Below are 21,112 nucleotides of genomic sequence, written 5' to 3'. Positions count from 1 at the left end.
TGCAGAGATCTTCATCTCTCTTCTGTAGTGGAATTAGCATACAGTATTGTGGAGCATACTCTTATCACATTTGTTATGTAATATTCATTCCTTGTGCAAAATAAGAAAAATACTTGATGCTTAAAACTGTATACTTATTTTTGACAACTGCTTTCAAATTAACTACAAAAACATGCATCCTACTTAAAACTTGGATGATGCTCTCCCTGAGATAATCAATAATAATACCCACAATCAGGGCAAATTTGGCTAATTTCACAGTTGACATAATAAGTAAACACGTGCTTAAGGCTTTTTATTGTGCAAACAATAAAAAATTCCGAACATATGACAGACAAAGGCACCGAGGTTGTGCATTTAATCAAGTAAGCAGCACCACATTATTTAATCGGTTTATTATATTGGCGGATATCGGCGGATATCAGCGTGTTGGCCGATGTTCTTTTTTTAAGCCAATATCGGCCAATACGGATAACGTGCCGATAATACCGTGCATCCCTACTTACAGGGATGCACAGGTATAGGATATAAGGATATAGTCTGTGTTAATTAGTATCCATATTATAGAATATTTTTATATTTAATATTTATTTTATGGGACATAATACATACAACATCATTCATAAAATATACAGAGCATAAATGCATATGAGACACACTGGGAATAACATGTGAGTATGGATATGATATAACATGCCATGACCATAATAATAATTCCCCAAAACAAAAACCCAAACATTATGCACATTAACAGTACATCAACACAGCCACATACAGCCACATATATCCACACAGATAATGTAATACACAAACACAAACATGTTAGATTTTAACATTATATATCTATATGTGTTTGTCGTCTGTAGTATTTTGATGTATTCAATGTTTGTAATTTACCATTAAGTGGTATTAGAGGGGAGGATATGTGCCTTGGTGTTGGGCACACTAAAAAGAGGGTACTGTTCTACAGTGACACAAAATGCATCTTAATGTCCCGAAATGCAAATGCACCTTTCAGAGCAACCTTCTAATGGGCACTTTTTGGGGACACAGTACATTGGTTTTCATTGAGTGCACCAGCTGCCAGCTTTTCATTTCCAGCTGTTCCCCCTAGAGTCCTTAGACATTTGCTGCTCTTGCAGATTACATTTACTTCTGAAGGCTGAGGTAAACATATGTTCAGCTGTATTACAACACAGGAAGGTCTACAGCACAGACATGCTCAGCAGAACTGCTAAAGTGCCTCTGAAACCCCCCAAAAAGGAGGCATCAATATCCCTGAAACGGCCTGAAATCCTTGGCAGCAGATCAGTGCCAGCCTGAATCCTGGTTCAGAAGATGTGTCGCGTTCTTGTCTGTTGTTTGTTTATACAAAGATTACAACACAGAATTAATGTAGTCGCCATATGCACACAGCTGCACATCCTTCTTAACGCTTGCATGGTTGCATCCATTAGTGTATCTAATAGCAACAATGCTTGATGAAGACATCTCAACACGGAGCAGCTTAGAATCGATTCAAACAGCGGCTCAGATTGTTTTTGTACTTCCTTTATGTCTTGACATTCCTGAAGCATTGGTGGTTTAAACCTGTAATTTCATCCGTCTCCTCAGGTCCTCCCGGCCCCCCTGGAGTGGTGATAGTGGAAGAGATCACGGACACCACGGCCACCCTGTCCTGGTCTCGTGGCCTGGACAACCACAGCCCTATCAGCACCTATAATTTACAGGCCCGCAGCCCATTTTCATTAGGCTGGCAAACTGTCAAAACAGGTAATCAATAAGGAGCAAATTGCAGCCTCTAGATCTGTGAGGTTAATGTGGGGCCGTATACAAAGGCCTTAATCCTGCCCAAAGTCATGAACGGAGATGGTGAATCAGCCCAACAAGAGCAAGGTTACTGCTTTCAAGAGACGTAATTAAAGATTCAAGTGGTGAGGTGCTTTTATATATTTACACAACCAGGCTTTTTAAATCCAGAAAGTACTGGATCAAATGTCTTACACCAAACTGTGACCAGGACTTTGAAAAGAAATGCAGCTCTCTCTCCAGCTGTCGTTTTATGTTTGAACTTGGCTGTTGTTCAGAAGAGCTCAGCAGAAAGTCATTTGAGCTGGTATCAAATGCCGTTCCTTTGAATTGTACTCAGTGTCATATCAGCGGTTAGTGGGAGAATTAACCTTTTGGGCTCGAATTATAACACTTATCCATGTTCACTTAGTACAGATGCACTTTCACTGCTTAAAAATGAATTAGCTTCTTTTTTTTCTGTACCTTGACAGAAAAACCATCAATTACTATCACTTAGCATTACAGGATGAAGGCTTGCTAAGCATTGTGTGTAATCCATCTTAATATGCCGTGTGATAATAATAGTGGAGTTTAAGGTGTGATAATGATTCATCCCCACAGATATATAAATCATACTTTGTATACACTCCTCTCACATCATGCCTGTTCAACCACATTTAATTCGATAAAGCACAATTAGGACTCTGTGATGTATTGTCAGTGTTGAACTTGTTAAGATTAGCATAAAGGGGATTGGGCTTTTAGCTTCCACTCCTTGCAAACAGAGTTATCAGCTCATGTTTGAAGAGCCGCTTGCTTGACAGAGTGGTCTCATCGTGAGCTGCTTTGGATGATAAGAGTGTAAGCTCCTCAGCTTCGCCGAATGTTGCCTCAGTTAGCACAGAGAGACCTCTGGTTCATTTGTGACACGGATATGCCTTCGGTACATGTTTGTTTGTTGTTGCAGGATCAATATTGACAAACCTTGATTATGGCAGCCCTGAAGAAGCTAGATTAGTTGTGTTACCTGCTTGTAATTCTGTTCAAAAATACGTTCATAAATCTTGACTTTTTTCAGTCTGGGGATGTGGGTTATAATTACATCGCTCTCTAAGTCCTCTGTAGATACTGTGAAAATTGATTGAAATCAGCTTCTCTCTATGTAATGAGTTATACTTCCTAATGTGCTCTAAAGCTGCGAGTAAGCTGTTGTTTAAACATCAAAACAACATTATGCAGCAGGTTTCAACTCGATTGTGTGTCATCACCACCTGGTGTAAAAATATGCCAAGTCACAGTAAATCTGGAGGGAAGGTGTAATACTGTGCACTCCTTCAGAACTAAGACAATGGTATATTTTGTGCTTTCTGGCTCCGAACTGGATCTGAAATGAAACAATAGCTGTGAGGTTTAAGTGTCAACTCACAGCTTTTGCACACATTTCTAAACATTGTAGGGATTATCCTCAAGTTTTAGGGAAAATAAAATAATTGGAGACATCGTCAAGTAACGTCATATTTAATCCTTTGCAGTAAACGACTGCCTCTAGGCTGCAGCCCGCAGACATCAGCACACACTTCTGCAGACCATGTTCACTTATTGCTTGTTCCAGTCTGGCCTGAAGCAGTGAAACACCTGTTTCTGTTAGTTAATTGAGGTCATGTGACTGATTTGGCCAGCACAGAACTTTTAAATATTCAGCCATTTAAACAAACTGTGATTGCTTTGTGACCTCATGTGTGAGTTGAGCATCATTGTCCCGCAGCAGACTTCGTATTTAAAGGTCTATGATTCCTCTTCACTTAATATGGATCTCTTAGAGTTGTAGGTTGGCACTTAAGGCAGTGTATGTTTTACATATTGAACATAATGTTAACAAAAGTGCATGAACTGTTAAGTGGAGCTTGACCTGATGAAATAAACATGAGGGCCTGACCGATTTTTGAGGCTGATACCAATTGTAGAGGGGAAAATTGACAAATATAGCAGCTGATATAATGAACTTTTGACCTGGAATGTGGATCTTGCACAAATTTTTTACCAATTTGACTTCACAAAGGTACTCAGAAGGTGGCTTTCTTCAACATATAACTTTCTTAAAGCATATTTAACATTGTTATACATTATTATACATTATACATACAATATTAAATCCGTAGGTGATACAGGATTTAAATTTTGTCCAGCACTTTGCTGAAAAAACTAAGTGTAACACTTTATATTAAGGTGCATGTTTTCAGCATTAATCTGTTGCTTATTTGCATGCAAATTAGTAACATAGTGACTCTTAATTAGTCATTGTTAAGTAGTTATTGATGCCTTATTCTGCATGGCCTTATTATACAACCAGCAAGCGATTAACTAAGAGTTTTCTCTCAATAACCACTGAATTATTGCTTATTAGTAGTAAGTAAGGAAGTTGTTGTATATGAGTTATGATCTTATTATGCTTTACTTTGTATGGACTTTATAAGGTGCTAGTACCACAAGAATAGTTATTCTCCCTTAATAACACTAAATGAATATGGTCTGTTCCTACATAACTACCACCTTATAAAGTCCATATTATAAAGCATATTAAAATCATAACTCATATACAACAACTTCCTTACTTACCACTAATAAGCAATAACTCTTAGTTAATGGCTTACTGGTTGTATAATAAGGCCATGCAGAATAAGGCATTAATAACTACTTAATAATGACTAATTAAGAGCCAATACGGTACTAATTTGCATGCTATTAAGCAACTAATTAATGTTGAATATGTGTACGTTAATATAAAGTGTTACCAAACTAAGTGATGGTGACACCTTTTCTAAATCACCAAGCATTGTTTTCTGCATTATATGTTCTATTATATCTCATTGCATATCAGCGATGCACAAGCCGATACCAATATATATCGGCCGATATTTGCCAACTGATATATTGCTCTAATAAATACATAATCAACACTCTTGTCTGCAGACCCAGACCCAGTGACAGGGGACATGGAGTCAGCCATGGCTGTGGAGCTCAACCCCTGGGTGGAGTATGAGTTCAGGGTGGTGGCCAGTAATGCCATTGGTACCGGAGATCCCAGTGCTCCTTCAAGAGGAGTTAGGACTAAAGAAGCAGGTAAATCCTCTACGCTGTCAGTGATGCATATATGTTACATTCTAGTCATATTATGATAGACATAAGCAATCACCCAGAGTCCAGTAAATCATAAATATCACTGAGTGATGATGATTTATTGTGTTCACAGTAGTTTGCGCCCTCACATGCCTCATCACAACCACATTACATTCCCATTGTTAATATATTCAATTTTAATTGGGTAAAGAGGTTGAAAATAAGCCGCTTGCATGGATTTCTAGTGTTTCTGCTAAAGCAGCCTGTCCTTTATGGCCTGAGGCAAAGACACAGCAGAATACACTATTTATGGTGAGCAGAAATTGACTAAGACAGTCTGGATCAAGCGTGCTGCTTCACTAACTGCTCTTTCCTCTTCTATAAAATGTAATAATCACAAAGGTCAGTGGTCATTTGGAAGTGGCTTATTTAATCTGTCCTATCTCTTCAGCGTAATTAACAGACTAATTACTGTATCAACTCGGTCGTGGTGATTCATCCTTTAAGTTATCATTTGTAATCCAAATGTCAACAAAAGAGTGCAAAATTCAAAACACAGCACTGGAACCTATTATCACTCTCAGGATGATTGACAGGAATTTTAATAAAAGCACAAACTCCAAACGATAACTCAGTTTTTAAAGTTGTCTGATGCTGATTTGTTTACTTATTATTATTAAAGCAGTCTTTTATTTTCAGTTAAGCTGTTTTGACTCACAAAATGCATTTTTTTTTCATCATTATGAAACATTCTTTGGATCATAAATTAACGATTTGGCCCCAATAACATGCATTTTTTTTCAGTTTTTTCAACTTTTCTTTCTTTCAAAAACATGTTGAAGTGAATTTGCAGTGTTGGGTCAGTGATGCATCGTTAACCTTTCTGTTTCACACAGTCCCGTCAGTGGCACCAGCAAACGTTAGCGGAGGAAATGGCCGCAGGCACGAACTGGTCATCTCTTGGGAGGTAGGGTCCTCTGCCGAACCTCCTCTGTAGCACAGCGTGACAACGTATGTGCAAAAAAACGCAAATGTCACAGTGGTTCTGCTGTTTCAGTTAAGCAAACATGAGATGATGGAAATGTATATTTAGTCTACTTAAAAATAATCTTTGCTGTTATCTGGAATGTCAACAGCATGACATCTAAAATGTTGAATGTTTTGAAAACTCCTTGTGGAGGCCATAATAATTATATGTATCTACATGCTGTATCAGAGAGGGCTTTAAGGTCCTTGATATTCAAGATGCTTCCTTTACAGAATATTCTCTCAGTTTCTAAAGAAACGGAGGCAGGAACTGCCACAGGTCATGCATTAATTATGCTGGTATTCAAATTCCAATTATAATTATTAGTTCACTAAAGTTTCCAGTATAATTTGAAGTCTTTGGTGGTGAAACTTTACCATCTGTACCCTAATTAAAATGCAGAAATCAATGTCATCCCAGTCAATAGATGAGATCAACATTATGAGTGCTAAAGATGCTTGTTTATACTAAACCTGCCTTGAATGTTAATGTCTCATAATATGTAAACAGAACTGTGGCGACACAGCGACAATTTTCTGACCCCAACTAAATATTTTTTCTACAGTAGTTCTCAGGTGATGCTCAAGGATCTGCTGCTTTAACGAACCCACAAAGTAATAAACAGAGAAGAAATAGAAGAGGTTCAATTTCATGGCAGAAAATAACTAATGTTTTTTAGCAAACTGTTGTAACTCATATACAACAACTTCCCTACTTACTTCTAATAAGCAATAATTCTGAGGTTATTGAGGGAAAACTCTTAATGGCTTACTGGTTGTATAATAAGGCGATGCAGACGTATTTGCATTCTAATAAGAAACTAATTAATGTTGAATATGTGTTCCCTAATATAAAGTGTTACCACATTTATTTACTGTTTAAACTGTCTTCTATAACATCTAACCAGGATTTTTTTTGCCCTAAACCTAGGTCAGTGGTTTTGTAGCACAGAAACTGCAGCCTTTTTGTATAATGACGTGTGTGCTATTTGCAGAACGATCCACTTTGTACCGACAAACGATCACATGTGTCGTTATGGGTGGAATTGACAAACGGTCTATTCTGTCATTTAGGTTGGAGATCTTGTTGGTTTTGTGACGGTCCCTGTAAGCAGTCTTTACTTGATCTCCATACTTGGAACACGCAGATGTTTAATGTTAACAGGATGCCTCCTCCTGCTCTGTATTTACAACTTCACTCTGTCCCACTGAAGTTACCCCCAGGCAGCTGGATTTACAAGAGACCGTGCCAGAATTAAGAGACAAGATTACACATGTGATTTTCACATTGCTACCATCGAACGGTATTTACAGTGATACCACTCAGCCACTTCCTGTGGTGCAGGATAGTTCCACACAGTCCCACAGCCCTGAAACAAAAGAACTCATAGGCCTGAAGTCCTGCAGGGCAGACTGAAGTTGGAACAAGTTAAGATAATATATAGCGGACATAATAAACATGAATGCTGATTTTTTTTATGATGTGATTTATGAGTTTGTTTTTATGAGGCTTCCTGTCAGCCTGTGTTTCTCAACCTTTCCTGTTTGTGACCCTCAGAAAAAGAGCGGTGCCTGCAGTATTGAAAACCTCAGGCATAAATGCACAGAGGGATAATTTTTTAAAGGATTTTTTACATGATTAAATATAGGGTAAACCCTATAGGGTGTAAATATTCATCATTTACTGTAACTTAAGAAAGTATTACTCAACAAGATTAAAAATGGGATAATAAATGTGTATGTTAAGGGAATTTATCATCACCACCCGCTGCTGAGAACATTTCTGAAACAAGCCACTGAAACAAGGTTTCCTTTAAGCATCCATGCTGGAACAGCTCTCCCATTGTTCCCTCAGGAATTTAGCTGTCACTAAGTAATAAATCCTGCATGTGAATGTGACTTAATAATCATGTAGAAGTTGCTATTGCATGTGCCATTCATTAAAAAACCTTCAGTTTTTGGTGCGTGGGAATACTTGTCAGACATTATTAAAGGGGATAAAGCATGGTTGATGGATGACGCTAGTCCTTGTGGTTCTAAGCTTGAAGGAAACGGTTTAATGATTTTTGGATATACAGATGATTGCATTAGTTTACAGTCAGTTGCATTCACTTGAGGTGAGATATGACGAGTAGCTGCAGTGTGGCTCAGTGCGTGCTGGGGACCTGTGTTTGCTTGCAGTGCTATTCCCAGAACCATCAAAGTGGGATCTAATTAAAACATAGAGGCAAGTTTCAGACACTCGAGTGAGAAAGTGAAGTGATGAGAAGAGTCTGGAGATGTTCTTAAAGTTAGGAAGACAGCTGTATTGAGGGATTCGCTGGAGTATTTAAAGAACAGAGTTAAGCATAGGAGGCTGGCATTATCTGAGCTCAGACTCTGTTGATAGAATCTTACATTCCTTTTCTAAACACTCACAAGCCATTTCCAAAAAATGATTGCATAGCTTTTATGGCTACAGCTAAAACAAAAAGAAATGGTGTCATTCTGAAAGCAGACAAAAGGGGTGAAACACATCCAAAACTGCACAGCCTTGCAAGCAGCATCTTGGTGCTCCTGTGCTATTTGCAGCTAGTTAAATTAGGCAATATGCATACATTTGGTGCAAAACTGCTCCCTTTCTATGCAAATGAGTCTCATTGCCAAACCAGTCCAATTCGCAAAGATCAGCCCTTATCGCCACACGCAGTTACTGTGAAATTATTAGCGTCTTCAGAGAGCTGGTGGTAACTGAAGCTTCAAATCGTGCCATCTTCTTTTACAGGCTGAAGTTGTGTGTTTGAAAACAGAAACAGCACTGACAGACTGAGATATTAAATCCCAAATATGTTTTCTCTCTGTCAGGCTGCCTTAAGTTTTCAGGAATGCTTCTGAACCTCATCGGTCAGGACTTTAGTTTGAAAATGTCATTTTTCTTTTTCTCTCTGCCATTGTTCTGCCTACTGTGTGTTTTTGGCACAAAGGCAATCTTTTCAGTATAGTTTACCATGTGGATAACTACAATCAGATGCAAAAAAGCCTATTGCACTAAACTGCTAAACTTTATAGACATGTTTGCTCTCTAATATATTTATTGCGATATCTTTGGTGAATCGTACCTTGAGACAGGGCAGGTAGCTGTCTGTGGCTGCTATGCATTCTTTGTGAAGTCTGGGTGAAAAAGAAGACTTGAAGCTTAAAATTCTTAAGAAACTTTATTGATTTTTAGATTTTAATGTAAAACATATCAATCAATTATTATTATAATAAGTTTTTTTTTTGACTGACAGATTATTTACATCAAAGTTTTCAAATAGACATTGGGTCTTAACTTTTTCTAACTTAATCATTTATAACTTTTTGTGAAATTTCAAATCAAAAACGATTTCTAAGTGAAATTAAATATACAATCCACTAATGAAAGACATGTCTGGGCCATTTAGAAGTTGTTTGGTGCCAAAGAGAAACTTCAAAACGGAAGGTTCTCCTAAATCACTTCAATAGAAGCCACATAAGAACAATTGTATACGTTCTAGTGCTAGTTAAATATGAGGCCCATTGATCAGTGTTCTTGACAGTGTGGTTCTGTTCTCATTTGTTGATTATTTCTGTCAGGCCGGGCTTGAAGCAGGACTCAGACGCAGAGATATATCAGAGTATGTCAAAAGCACTTTATTTAGATACTTGGTCAGCAAGAGGAACTCCCCGAACAGAGGAAACAAAAAGGCTATGAACATTAACAGTCTAAAGGACCTAACAATAATAATCCCTACAAAGAGGGAAAAAACACTAAACTCCTGACTATCCTGATCTTAGGGCAAACTATCCTATGGGGTAAAGAACAAATAACTAGACAAGGGAAAGGAGAATAAAAGGGACAAACTAAAATACTAATAAACAAAAGGCGCTCCAAAAGGGAGGAAAATCTAAACAGGGAAAAAGACTAAACTAAAAATTACTCCGTAAAATGGAGGAACAATCTATGGGCAAAAACTAAATAACACAAAATCACTCTTAAGGAGGAAATACAAAAAGGCAATCTAAACAACCAACAAACTAAGGGAGCAGCTAAGCTGTGAAAATTTACAAAAGAAAATCACTCTTACGAGGAGAACCAAACTTGAAAACGAAGCAAGGCAGATGACTGTGGCGATGACAAGAACTGTGGAAATGCTGGCAAGATGAAAAACGACACACTGGCACAGGACAAGGGAGACACAGACTATTTAACACATGAGGGAGGGAGCACCAGGTGAACACAATTGGTAATTAGGGGAGACACTCAGGCAGGTGACACACACAGGGAGGGGCAGGTGATCTGAAACGAGAGGAGAGTTACTTTTCAAAATAAAAGCAGTGACGAGACCAAACATAAAAAACCCAAGACCTCACCACGGTGTGACAATTTCAGCTCAAAAATATATTTTTTTCAATGTCTCAACGCTAAGCAAAACAACAACAACCAACAACAAGCACAACAACCTTGAGCAACTCCCAAACAAAAACATTAGTATGGAGTCTTTAAATAATAGCCCATAAACATTATGTTTGGTCAGAGTCGAGGCAGTGATGTTCCGAAGCAAATTTAAAACTATCAGCTGTCCAATTTGATGCGCTGAGCAGCACTCGACAGTGAGATACGAGCTTCAGTCTAATTAAAGTAGTTACTGTATGCTGTGATTGAATTTGGCTTAAGTCAGCGTTCCCTTGTCTTAATGTCTTAATGTGTTGCTGAATGATTGGTCTAAAGTTGGAAAAGCATACGCTCAGCTAATAAAGAGAGCACTCACACACAGTGGTTTCATGCTGTATGGTCACTACAGTCGCAGTCCTTTCCAGCAGACAAACAGGTCAGCAGCACAGCTGTCAAAACAGCGGTAAAATAACCCAGGTGTGCATGCTCTGAACTCCCAGGAAGCTGTGACCCTTCTGATAGAAAAGGGCAAGAGAGACGCACATTATAAGCAGTGGGATAACACAAAGGTGGAGGTTGTAGTCTTCACAGCTATCTAATACACAGAGAGGGAGAGAGACAGGGTCCTGTGAGCTCTGAGGGGGCTCAGGTGAGTGCCCATCATTAGTGCAAAGTGACCTTTTTTTTCCTTTTGAGAGGGAAGACGTGGTGGACCCATCTGCTGCGGTACTCTACATGATTTTCTCCTACTTGCTTTTTGAGCATGTTGCCTGGAAGTAAAACTTCAACTGGTGAAAGCACAAGGGAAAGTGCTTCACTCCACTGGAGCAGGCTGCTTTCCCCAAGATCAGAGGTTGAAGTGGTTATTGTAAAAAGGAGGCACCTGTATGAGATAAAGATTTAACTATATTGGCCCAGAGGGAAATGAAGGCATGGCAGCAGCAAAGAATACAATGCGAGAATCAGTGTAACCGATCGAGCCGAGTTAAGCAAATTCGACCGAACAATGTGTTGATTATTTCAGACAAAACGTCAGATTGACTTGAAATAATGACTACTGACTAAAATATAGATCTGAGGATTCAGTTTATAGCACATGCGGGTTTCTCACTGCAAAAAAGAGGGATGTCTAAAAACAAGATAAAAACACAAAATCTGAGTGAAATTATCTTGTTGCATGGACAGATAATTTCACTTGACAAGATTTCTTAAATTAAGATTGTTAAACCTAGAAATAAGCATGTTGTACGCTTAAAATAAGAAATTAACTCTTAAAACAAGATAAATTAAAGCTGCAAGCTGCGATGAACTGGCCCGAGCAGAGTGCACTGCAAATGACTTGTTTCTTACCAAGATTTAAAAAAAACTTTAGATTTAGAAGTGTTAGATAATTTATCTTGTTTTAAGAGATAATTTCTTATTTTAAGCGTTCAACATGCTTATTTCTACACTGAAAAAAATTTTTTTTTTTGGCCCTGTAATTATTATTTCAATCATCTATATAAATTGTACAAAGAAATAGGAATTCAGTGCTTTTACTTTAAAAAAGCAGTTTTTCATGTAGTGCATTATTTAGTGATTGTTTGTTATTATGTGTCCTCAGTTTTGTATGTAAATTGAATTATTCGTTCCAAGTAATATTCACTAAACCAGTTCATTGGCTTAATTAGTTGATATTTCCAAGTAAAATGTAATTGAGGGACATCAGTGAATCTGCAATTTAACTTGTGTATTTTTTTTTTTTTTTTTTTAAGTGGTTCCATTAAATAAATATTACTGAGTAAAGATTACAAACACTTTCTGTGTGGAAAAACTTGCCTAGCTTTTTTTAAGTAAATGTCACTCCAATTTTGTTCAGTGTAGATTTAACTTATCTTATCTTATCTTAATTTAAGAAATCTTGTCAAGTGAAATTATCTGTCCATGCAGCAAGGTCATTTCCCTCAGATCTATTGTTTTTATCTTGTTTTTAGAAACCCCTTTTTTGCAGTGCACTCCTAAATGTAAGGTTTAAAGAGCTTCTGTCCGAGAGCTGTTAGTTTTACAGATTGTCATTACAAGCAGGGCAAAAACTCCTGCTTTATCATTAATAATAGCACAACCCCGGGATCACAGCTCATTGCATTTTAAACAGGGTCCCACTTTATTCTGTTGGAAATTTGTTTAACCATCCAGGGTCTCAGAGTTTAAGGGCACAACTTGGTCACAATTGCAGAAAATGCTGACAAAGCTCAAGGAAGGCCAGCTGGGCCGTGTACTACACAGAGCTGCATCAGCCGGGACAGTGATTAAGATGTTGTGAATTTTAAATTTGGTCCCACTAGAGAGGCGCAATGATTATTAACCTTGAATCTCGGAGTCGTTCCCGATAAATCCAGGGATGCTTATGAATATCCGTTTGTAATTTCAGTCTTGACAATGGCTGTGAGAAACGTACTACCTCTCACACCAAGTAAAGAGGATATTAGTGTGAACTGTTTCCAAGTGGACAGCTTGGCTCCCAGCCAGGTTCAGGGCACAGCATGTACAGAATTGCTATGAGCAACGCTGAGAATTTGCAATTGAGATCAGTTGAAGGATATATTAACAGGGGAGTAGTGAACAGATGTGGAAGCAACTGACAGTTATTCTTGTAGTTATTAAGTATGGGAGCCCAACTGCCACTGGGAAGATAACCTTCACATGAGGAGAAGTGCCCCTCAGTGGCACATTATGGGGGATAATGTCCATTCCAGATGGGATGGTGTTCGCTGGTAGACCATTTCCTGTTTATAAATGAGCGTTATACTACATAAAGAGTGTCATTAGAGTCGCGAGTATAACACAACGACGACCTCCTTATAAATAAATGTAGGAATCCATGTTGGAAGAACAATCAAGGGATACTTAAAGCTACACAGACCCATGATTGGTGCTTGGTTGGACATAAAGCCCTAACAAAGAGTCCTCTCAAGCATGGATTTTAATCATTAGGAAAAGTGTTTTTAAGTGGAAACTATTTCTTTCCTAAGGATTTTCTTGATGAAACTCAATAAACTAAGTATAGTGCAGCTTTTCAGATACAAACAGCCCTGATTGGAACACTTTGTTTCCTTCAACAAGTGCCTCATAGAACTGTGTGAGCATTATTTAGCCTGCTCATTTGTCTTTATTGAGACATTTTTCGCAGATCAGATCAAATCACATCTGAGGTCCAGAGTGCACAATTTGTGACGAATTAAAGCACTTTGTTTCCTCTCTGCTCATTGTGTGGTAGAATCATTTGACACCCATCAGTAAGTCTGTCAGTTTTTATAGAGCGTCACAAGACAATGCAGAGACATACTGTAGAGTCCGTGTCCTCCTTTTGCTACTCGCCATAATAAGTCGTTTCAGCTCTGCCCTATTTCTTCTCGATTCTGCTAAATGCTCCTGGAAATAAATCAGGACTTCGTCAGTGATCAATGGAGATGGATATTAAAGGAGACGGAGCAGGAACGTTGGCCCTTTTTGGCAGTCGAGGCATGTGAGCGCATGGCAGTTCTGCCTCTCCAATCATCTGTGGAGAGTTGTCAGAGCCTGGACGGCCATGGTGGGCAGGGTTATTAAGCAGGATGAATGACTAAACAGTCTCCGCAGCTTCATTCAGCCGTCTCATTAGAGTCGACGGTGAGAGACTGCTTTTTCTCGGGGAGCCATTGGGAGGACCATTAGTGATGCCCCCACAGTCATCGTCACTGAGCCCAGCAGGCCCCACAATTTCATCCACAAGACTTACCTCAGTTATAGCAGCCATCTCACACTGTGTCCACACTTATCTGTGACTATCTCAATTCCCAAACCCGCAAGTGTTTTAGACTTAACAAGCTAATTTGTTCATGCTGTTTTTGAAAGCCCTATATTCCTTGGCATGTCTTTAAAAGTATTGCCAGCTCTGATAATGACTTTGATGGAAGCTAATTCATTTCCACTGATCTTCCCTGTAATTAGGTAGTCATGGTGATTGGTCCTTATTGAATGAAATGTGAACTATATCCACCACCTCAACCAATCCCTCTGTAGACTAGATGGCTAATTTGGGGGATGCCTTAGGGGAACAATATTACCTTGAAGCCCATGCAAATCAACACATTACATCCTGCATAGTTTTGTTGCCAAAAGCAGGTGTACAGGTGTTTGTCATTTATTAAATTTAGCCAAAGATTTAATCCCTCCAGCTCACATTTTAATTAAATTCTCGCTCACTTTAATGAATTGGCATTTGATTTGATTAAGCATGGAGCAGCTGTGGAAGACAGCTCCCAGTTTAACCACTTCAGAAATACCACAGATAAGCATTGAAGCCAGCACACAAAACCTGTGTCCTAAAAATCCTCCTGTCAGACATGGAAAGATAAATGGCTACATAATGGGAACAACTGAGCCAGATATGATTTGTTTCCATTACTCAAGACTGACTGCATCTTTATTAACACTGGCAGACAGTCGCAGTAAATGGGAAGGAAATTTAAAGCTGGTTATACGGGGCGATCATAGAGGGAAAAGTCATGTTTTGTTCAATGAGAGCCTTGTTTGCACAGAAGCTGATATTTAAATGAGACAATGCACAGAGCTGTACAGTACTGCACTGCAAAAGGTGTGTCTAAAAACAAGATAAAAACACTAAATCTGAGGGATATTATCTTGCTGCATGGACAGATCATTTCACTTGACAAGATTTCTTAAATTAAGATTGTTAAATCTAGAAATAAGCATGTAATAAGCACTTAAAATAAGAAATTAACTCTTAAAACAAGATATGTTAAAGCTGCAAGCAGCGATGAACTGGCCCGAGCAGAGTGCACTGCAAATGATTTGTTTCTTACGAAGATTAAAAAAAAACCTTTAGATTTAGAAGTGTTCGATAATTTATCGTGTTTTAAGAATTAATTTCTTATTTTAAGCGTTCAACATGCTTATTTCTAGATTTAACTATCTTAAGTTCAGCATGTTGAACACTTAAAATAAGAAATGAACTCTTAAAACAAGATACATTTTCTAACACTTCTAAATCTAAAGTTTTTTTTATCTTGGTAAGAAACAAATAATTGTCAGGTCACTCTGCTCGGGCCAGTTCATCGCTGCTTGCAGCTTTAATTAACTTGTTTTAAGAGTTAATTTCTTATTTTGAGCGAACAACATGCTTACTTTTAGATTTCATAATCTTAATTGAAGAAATCTTGTCAAGTTAAATTATCTGTCCATGCAGCAAGATCATTTCCCTCAAATTTGGTGTTTTTATCTTGTTTTTAGACACACCTTTTTTGCAGTGTGCACACTTTTTGTGGATTTAGAGTTTTATAAGATCACTTATTTTTTAACTAATTTCAAAGTGTTAATTAATGTAATGTAACAAACAGGCACAGTTATAAAGTCTATTTTTATTTTTAGACACACCTTTTTTGCAGTGTGGTGCTGTTACAGTAAGCCAGGCAAGCATATCATCTCAGTAAAAGACACTTTTTCTCTGTTTTTTTTTTCAGCCTGTATCTGAGGAGTTCCAAAACGGTGAAGGCTTTGGGTATATCGTTGCATTTCGTGCCAACGGAACCAGAGGCTGGAAGGAGAAGATGGTGACTTCAGCGGACTCTACAACGTACAAATACAGAGACGAGACCTTCCCTCCGCTCACCCCGTTCGAAGTGAAGGTGGGAGTGTACAACAATAAAGGAGATGGGCCATTCAGCAAAGTTGTCATCATCCACTCTGCTGAGGGGGGTGAGTTAATATTTGTGGCTGTATTGATTTTTAAAGTACAGAGGAAATAGTTTTCAGCATTTTACGATTGTCACCATTTGAACTTGTTTCACAGAGCCGAGGGAAGCGCCCACTGATGTGAAAGCTTACAGCATTTCTTCATCGGAAATTAGAGTCACTTGGAAACCACCCAATCCTGGCCCTGGTAGACCGAGAGGATATGAGGTGATTTTTAATTCCTGTGTGCATTAACAGACACTATGTGACATTTTGCACCACCACGTTTTAGAGCATGGGTCTCAAACTCGCGGCCTGCGGGCCAGTTGCGGCCCTCGCATACGGCCCTCACTTGAAGTGGCCCTCAGTACAACTACATGCATTTGAGCATGAAATCTTAAAAGTGCAGTGTCAAAATGCACAAAATTACTTCTTGCAATTAACGTTGGTTATTTTTTATTTGCTTCAAACCTTTTGTATTCCTATTTCCACTGTTATACATGCATTTGAGCTACACTGTAAACATATTTAAAATTGCAGTTTCATCATATCTGGTTAAGTGCACGGTCCTATATGTGGCCCTGTGGTAGTGTCGATGAAAAATGGTGGCCCCTCCAGTATTGCCCATCCCTGTTGTAAACCTTTGTGCAGGAGTTGAGGTTCGACAACTGTGTGTTTCTCGAAGTCATTAACTTGTGTTAACAGGTCAGCTACTGGAAAGACATGGAGCAGGAAGAGTCGGGGAAAAAACAGAGAACTGTGAAAAACGAAACCTCCATGGTCCTGTCAGGACTAGAGGGCAACAGTCTGTATCTCATCACTGTAAAAGGCTTCAACAGCATCGGCCAGGGTCCTGCCACTGCTGCTGTCACAGCCAACACCAGGAAAGCCCGTGAGTACCGCGCTGACACTAATCATGTAATACTATATATGGAATAGAGGCTACCTGTTAAGTTCGCTCTAAATCCCCTAGTAAAAAGAAGAGTAATTGACCTAGTTGGTTAAAACTCTGTTTAAAAGTCTGTTTGACTTTTCTTCTCAGCTCCTGCTCAGCCTCCAAACAACCTCATGTGGATTCAAGAGGGCAACAATGTGTCGTTAAGCTGGGACCCAGTGAAGGCAAAGGACAATGAATCAGATGTCATCGGGTACATGGTAATGATCACGCTCTAAAGTCACTTTTATTCTATTACTAAATACACATATTTATTGCAAAGACGATGGATTTGCTAATTAGAATGAGCCTCTAGTTCCGGAAGTGTTTTTTTTTTACCACTTTAAAAAGAAAAACAGAAAGTGGAAGTTTAACAATGCATTAGGTTTATGTGATGGCGTTTAGTTTCAAATTATTTTTTTTTTCCATCATTTTTGAATGACAATAAGCTATTAATACTACAACACCCATGGTTTTCAGCCAGTGAGAGTGGCAAATGAAAACTGTAGGATATTCAGAACCTTTCATCATCACAGTTGGAAATAAAATATCACACAACGTTTATGAGTGACCCAGAATGCAATAAATGAATCCATTTCAACTGCTTAATGTATTATAAGGCCAACACAGCAGGTTTAGGCTCAGTGATTGGGCATTTTTAACTGAAACGCCACTTGGTAATCATAGTTCTCTCCTAACATCTGCATCAACACAGGAGTGTAAGTTTGACTTTGTTTTTAAAGAGACAAATATTTACTCACAAGGTTGCTTATTATATCCTTTGTACTGTTTTAAATGGAGTTTTGTGTCCATCTAACTCCAGCTTCGAACTGTTTAAATACACTTTTTACTATTATCATTGAAATCATCCCTCCCATGTTGATACTTCATAACTGTTTAACCCTCGAGGCACCTTAGGGACCAAACGTGTACATTCAGCTAATTTTGTGTTTTTGATTCTTGATATATCTGTCAGTTCAAAGGCTAATTGTATGAAACTTGGCCAGGGTTTGTTTTTTATTTTAATTTAAAAAATTCCCAAATTCCTCTTTTGCAAGGTGTATAGAATAGGAGATATGCATAACACTCACACTTTGACCCTTAAGGCCCGCTTTGGTCCCATTGACTCCCATTATAAACACACTTTTTTGATACACTGTAATCCTGACATAATTATTGCTTTTCCCATGAATACCTAATAAATCTAAGCCAAAATGAATGGCAATGAAATCATGGACACCATAAAAATGGTCTTGGTGTGTTGGGATTGATATAAAGGTGTTATAGCCTCACCCCAAATATTCCACTTTGCACCTTATTTTTTTAAATATTGCATATTTAGTGTTTTTGCCCTGGAGAAAATCAGGGGTTCTTATGACAAAAAGGGCATTAAACGTAAAAAATGAAAAAAAAAAAAAAAAAAAAAAAGGTTGCGAAAAGGTCTGATGCAGTGAAAGTGAATTTTTTTTTTAATATATCACATTTTTATGACACCTGTATGAGAGGGACCGTTTAGGGACCTTAAGGTGTAAAGTGTAAGGTGAGTTTAAAGAGGCCTCAAGGGTTAACCCATTTAAGCCGACCGGTCACAATAGTGATCGTAAAAATATTTCTTAGTTATAAGGCTCTATTCCTGCAAAATATTTTAAACAAAGCTGCCCTGAGTGAATGGATGTTCTCCTCCTCCCATCACATTGGAAATGTCCAAAAGTAAAAATGGTATGTCTTACAATAAAGTAACAATGTTGAGTTAGACCGATAACTGCTTTTTTTTTGTTTGCTCTATGTATTGTCCTCTCAGTATTCATATTGGTATACTTGTATATTTGATAATGTAGGCCAAAGTCACACTAGAATAACATTCTAGTGGCAATGTTGGAGACTACCAGTAACAGAATTGTACATTTGTTAATAACTGGAAAGGGAAATATAATAATTTTTATGACTGCAGAGGAGAAATATGTTAATGTAGGTTATAAATCAAATTAAAAAAAATCTAAATTACTTTATTTATCCCCGTGGGGAAATTCAGTTAGTCTGGTAACTCTGAAGAATGAGACAGCCTGATGGGTAAAAACATCCCACCAGTCACTATTGTGAACGAACATAAAACACACTTTTTCACCTATTTTTCCATGAAAGTCTTTTAAACTAATGGTTGATTATTTCAAAAGGAGTACTAATGACACATGATTTGGATATTTTCATGTCTGGGAAAAAATTGGGATTAAATGGGTTAAGAACAAAGGGGAATTTTAATGTGTTTTTAGATCTGTACAAGTCTTAAAGCTATAGTGGCTGTGTGCACATGTCCTGCAGGTGTTGGTCAAACAGGAGGGCCGGGGCCACAACCAGGTGACAAGAACCATTAACCCTTCCACCATGCTCTCACTGCCAGAGGGAGGCACCTATATCATTGAGGTGCGTGCCCTCAGCGAAGGGGGAGAAGGAGCGGTCAGCTCCCAAGTCCGAGTGGTCACCTCCTCGGGTGAGTCTGAAGCTAGTTAGTTGCCTCCTCTCTCCCCACACACTGCTTTACATGACCTCTGGAGTCCAATCTCTATGCACAGGCAGTTTTCTCTTTGTAGCGATCTTCTGTTCTGCCCTCTTAATTGAGTCACCACAGCTGTTGTGTGAGCCAAGTTTTCTTTGGCTAATACTGTTTTAATTACCTCGCCCACACAAACCTTCCTACTTCTGCACAGCCAATTAACTTCCAAGCAACAGGAACAGAACAGAAAGTTTGACATTAGCAGCCAGATTTTTCAGGGCGATGGATCGGTTTCCTTTCTTTTCTCTGTCTAACTTCACTGTCCTTAGCAGAAAAGGAGCAGGTTTTTTTCCCCAGCTCCCAACTCCTTGAGACCAATTAATTCCAAAGATCAATGAAGTCATTTAGCATTAAAAATGAATGCAGTTCCGGCATTTTGTTTCATCAGTATTGACTCTCCCTCTCTCTCTCTCTCTCTCTCTCTCTCTCTATCTTCTCTTAGGTGTTCGAGCAAAAAGCAACCAGTGCTCAGTGCACTGCCTGCCACAGAGCCTAACATGGACAGCACTGCTCCTGGTTCTACTGGTGCCTTCAGCTTCCTGGTGAGGCCACTGTGCCATCCTCATTTTCATAGCGGGAGCCACCAGTCTCCCGCTCCCTTATTCCCTCTGACTGCCTGCTTGCTTTGGCCTTACCCATCCCAAAGGGCCCGAGGCCTGCCAAAGGGGGTCGAGTCTGCCAGTTATCATGCGGCTCTTCAGAGTTCATCCTTTTTAGTTCCCCGTTCCCTCCGAGGCCCTGGACATTTGATTTGCACAGTTCTTTCCAACATCACGATAGTGTTGTACTGTAGTGTACATTGTGTGGAAAGATTTGTTTAATCATTTACGTTAACATCATGTGTTCCTGTCACTGACTGGCATCTAACCATCTCCAGACGGCTCCTACAGCTCTGGGGCTCTACAGAGCATGAACAATTCCTCGAAAGCTGCTGTGGTAGTAATACAGGGATCAGCCGGCCTGTTTCTTTTCATTACTTATCTGCATCAATTTACCCCTTGGCTGCCTAACAAGCAATGCAGCAGAAGCTCAGTAGAGATAAGTGCATTGTTTTCTTATTCACACACTGAGGAGAAAAGAAGTTTTTTATGGAACCAAGAATCTTACTATTTCCAGACTTGCTTTTTGTACATTGTGTTACCTTTAGAGAAAAACACAGTGGTGTGTGTCAGCTATGTCAAACTCTCTGTTTTTTGGTAGTGATTAAGCAATGCTTGGTGATACAGTTTGTTGACTGTTGGATGTATGGAGATAGAAACAGGTCCTTACCTGTAGTGCCCGAACACATCAATAGACAAAGACAACTCTGTACGGACTCTTGGTGTCAGTACAAATAAATGTGATGTATATTTTTTAAATGCTTCTCGTGTGTATTTTCTATTTTTTTTATTTAATTTTCATATTAACCAGCCTGCTGAAGTCATCATTCTGTTTATACAAGTGTCCCCAAAGCCAAAGGTGACATTTTCATATTTGGTTTTGTCTGACCAGCAAGATCCAAACTTTCAAAGAAAGGAAAAAAGAAGTCTAAAACTGAGAAAAATAACTGTAATTGTGGCCGTTTTCTTATTTTTTATATGAAGTTATT

At 38.6% G+C, this 21,112-nt stretch overlaps 1 protein-coding gene across 1 annotated transcript in view; it reads left to right on the top strand.

Moving 5' to 3' along the window:
• cntn5 (contactin 5) overlaps positions 1–20,882 on the top strand; it is a 104,113-nt gene extending 83,231 nt beyond the window's left edge. The window contains exons 16-24 of the mRNA XM_059330972.1: positions 1,615–1,773; positions 4,762–4,911; positions 5,805–5,875; positions 15,829–16,063; positions 16,158–16,267; positions 16,745–16,931; positions 17,082–17,194; positions 19,293–19,461; positions 19,967–20,882. Coding sequence (XP_059186955.1) covers positions 1,615–1,773; positions 4,762–4,911; positions 5,805–5,875; positions 15,829–16,063; positions 16,158–16,267; positions 16,745–16,931; positions 17,082–17,194; positions 19,293–19,461; positions 19,967–20,070 — 1,298 coding nt within the window. The 3' untranslated portion in view covers positions 20,071–20,882. The remainder of the gene's footprint in view (positions 1–1,614; positions 1,774–4,761; positions 4,912–5,804; positions 5,876–15,828; positions 16,064–16,157; positions 16,268–16,744; positions 16,932–17,081; positions 17,195–19,292; positions 19,462–19,966) is intronic.
• Positions 20,883–21,112: the final 230 nt, after the last annotated feature.

The sequence above is a fragment of the Centropristis striata genome, chromosome 4 (genome assembly GCF_030273125.1).
Source record: "Centropristis striata isolate RG_2023a ecotype Rhode Island chromosome 4, C.striata_1.0, whole genome shotgun sequence".
Taxonomy (NCBI): domain Eukaryota; kingdom Metazoa; phylum Chordata; class Actinopteri; order Perciformes; family Serranidae; genus Centropristis; species Centropristis striata.
This window is presented reverse-complemented; position numbering and strand designations above follow the sequence as displayed.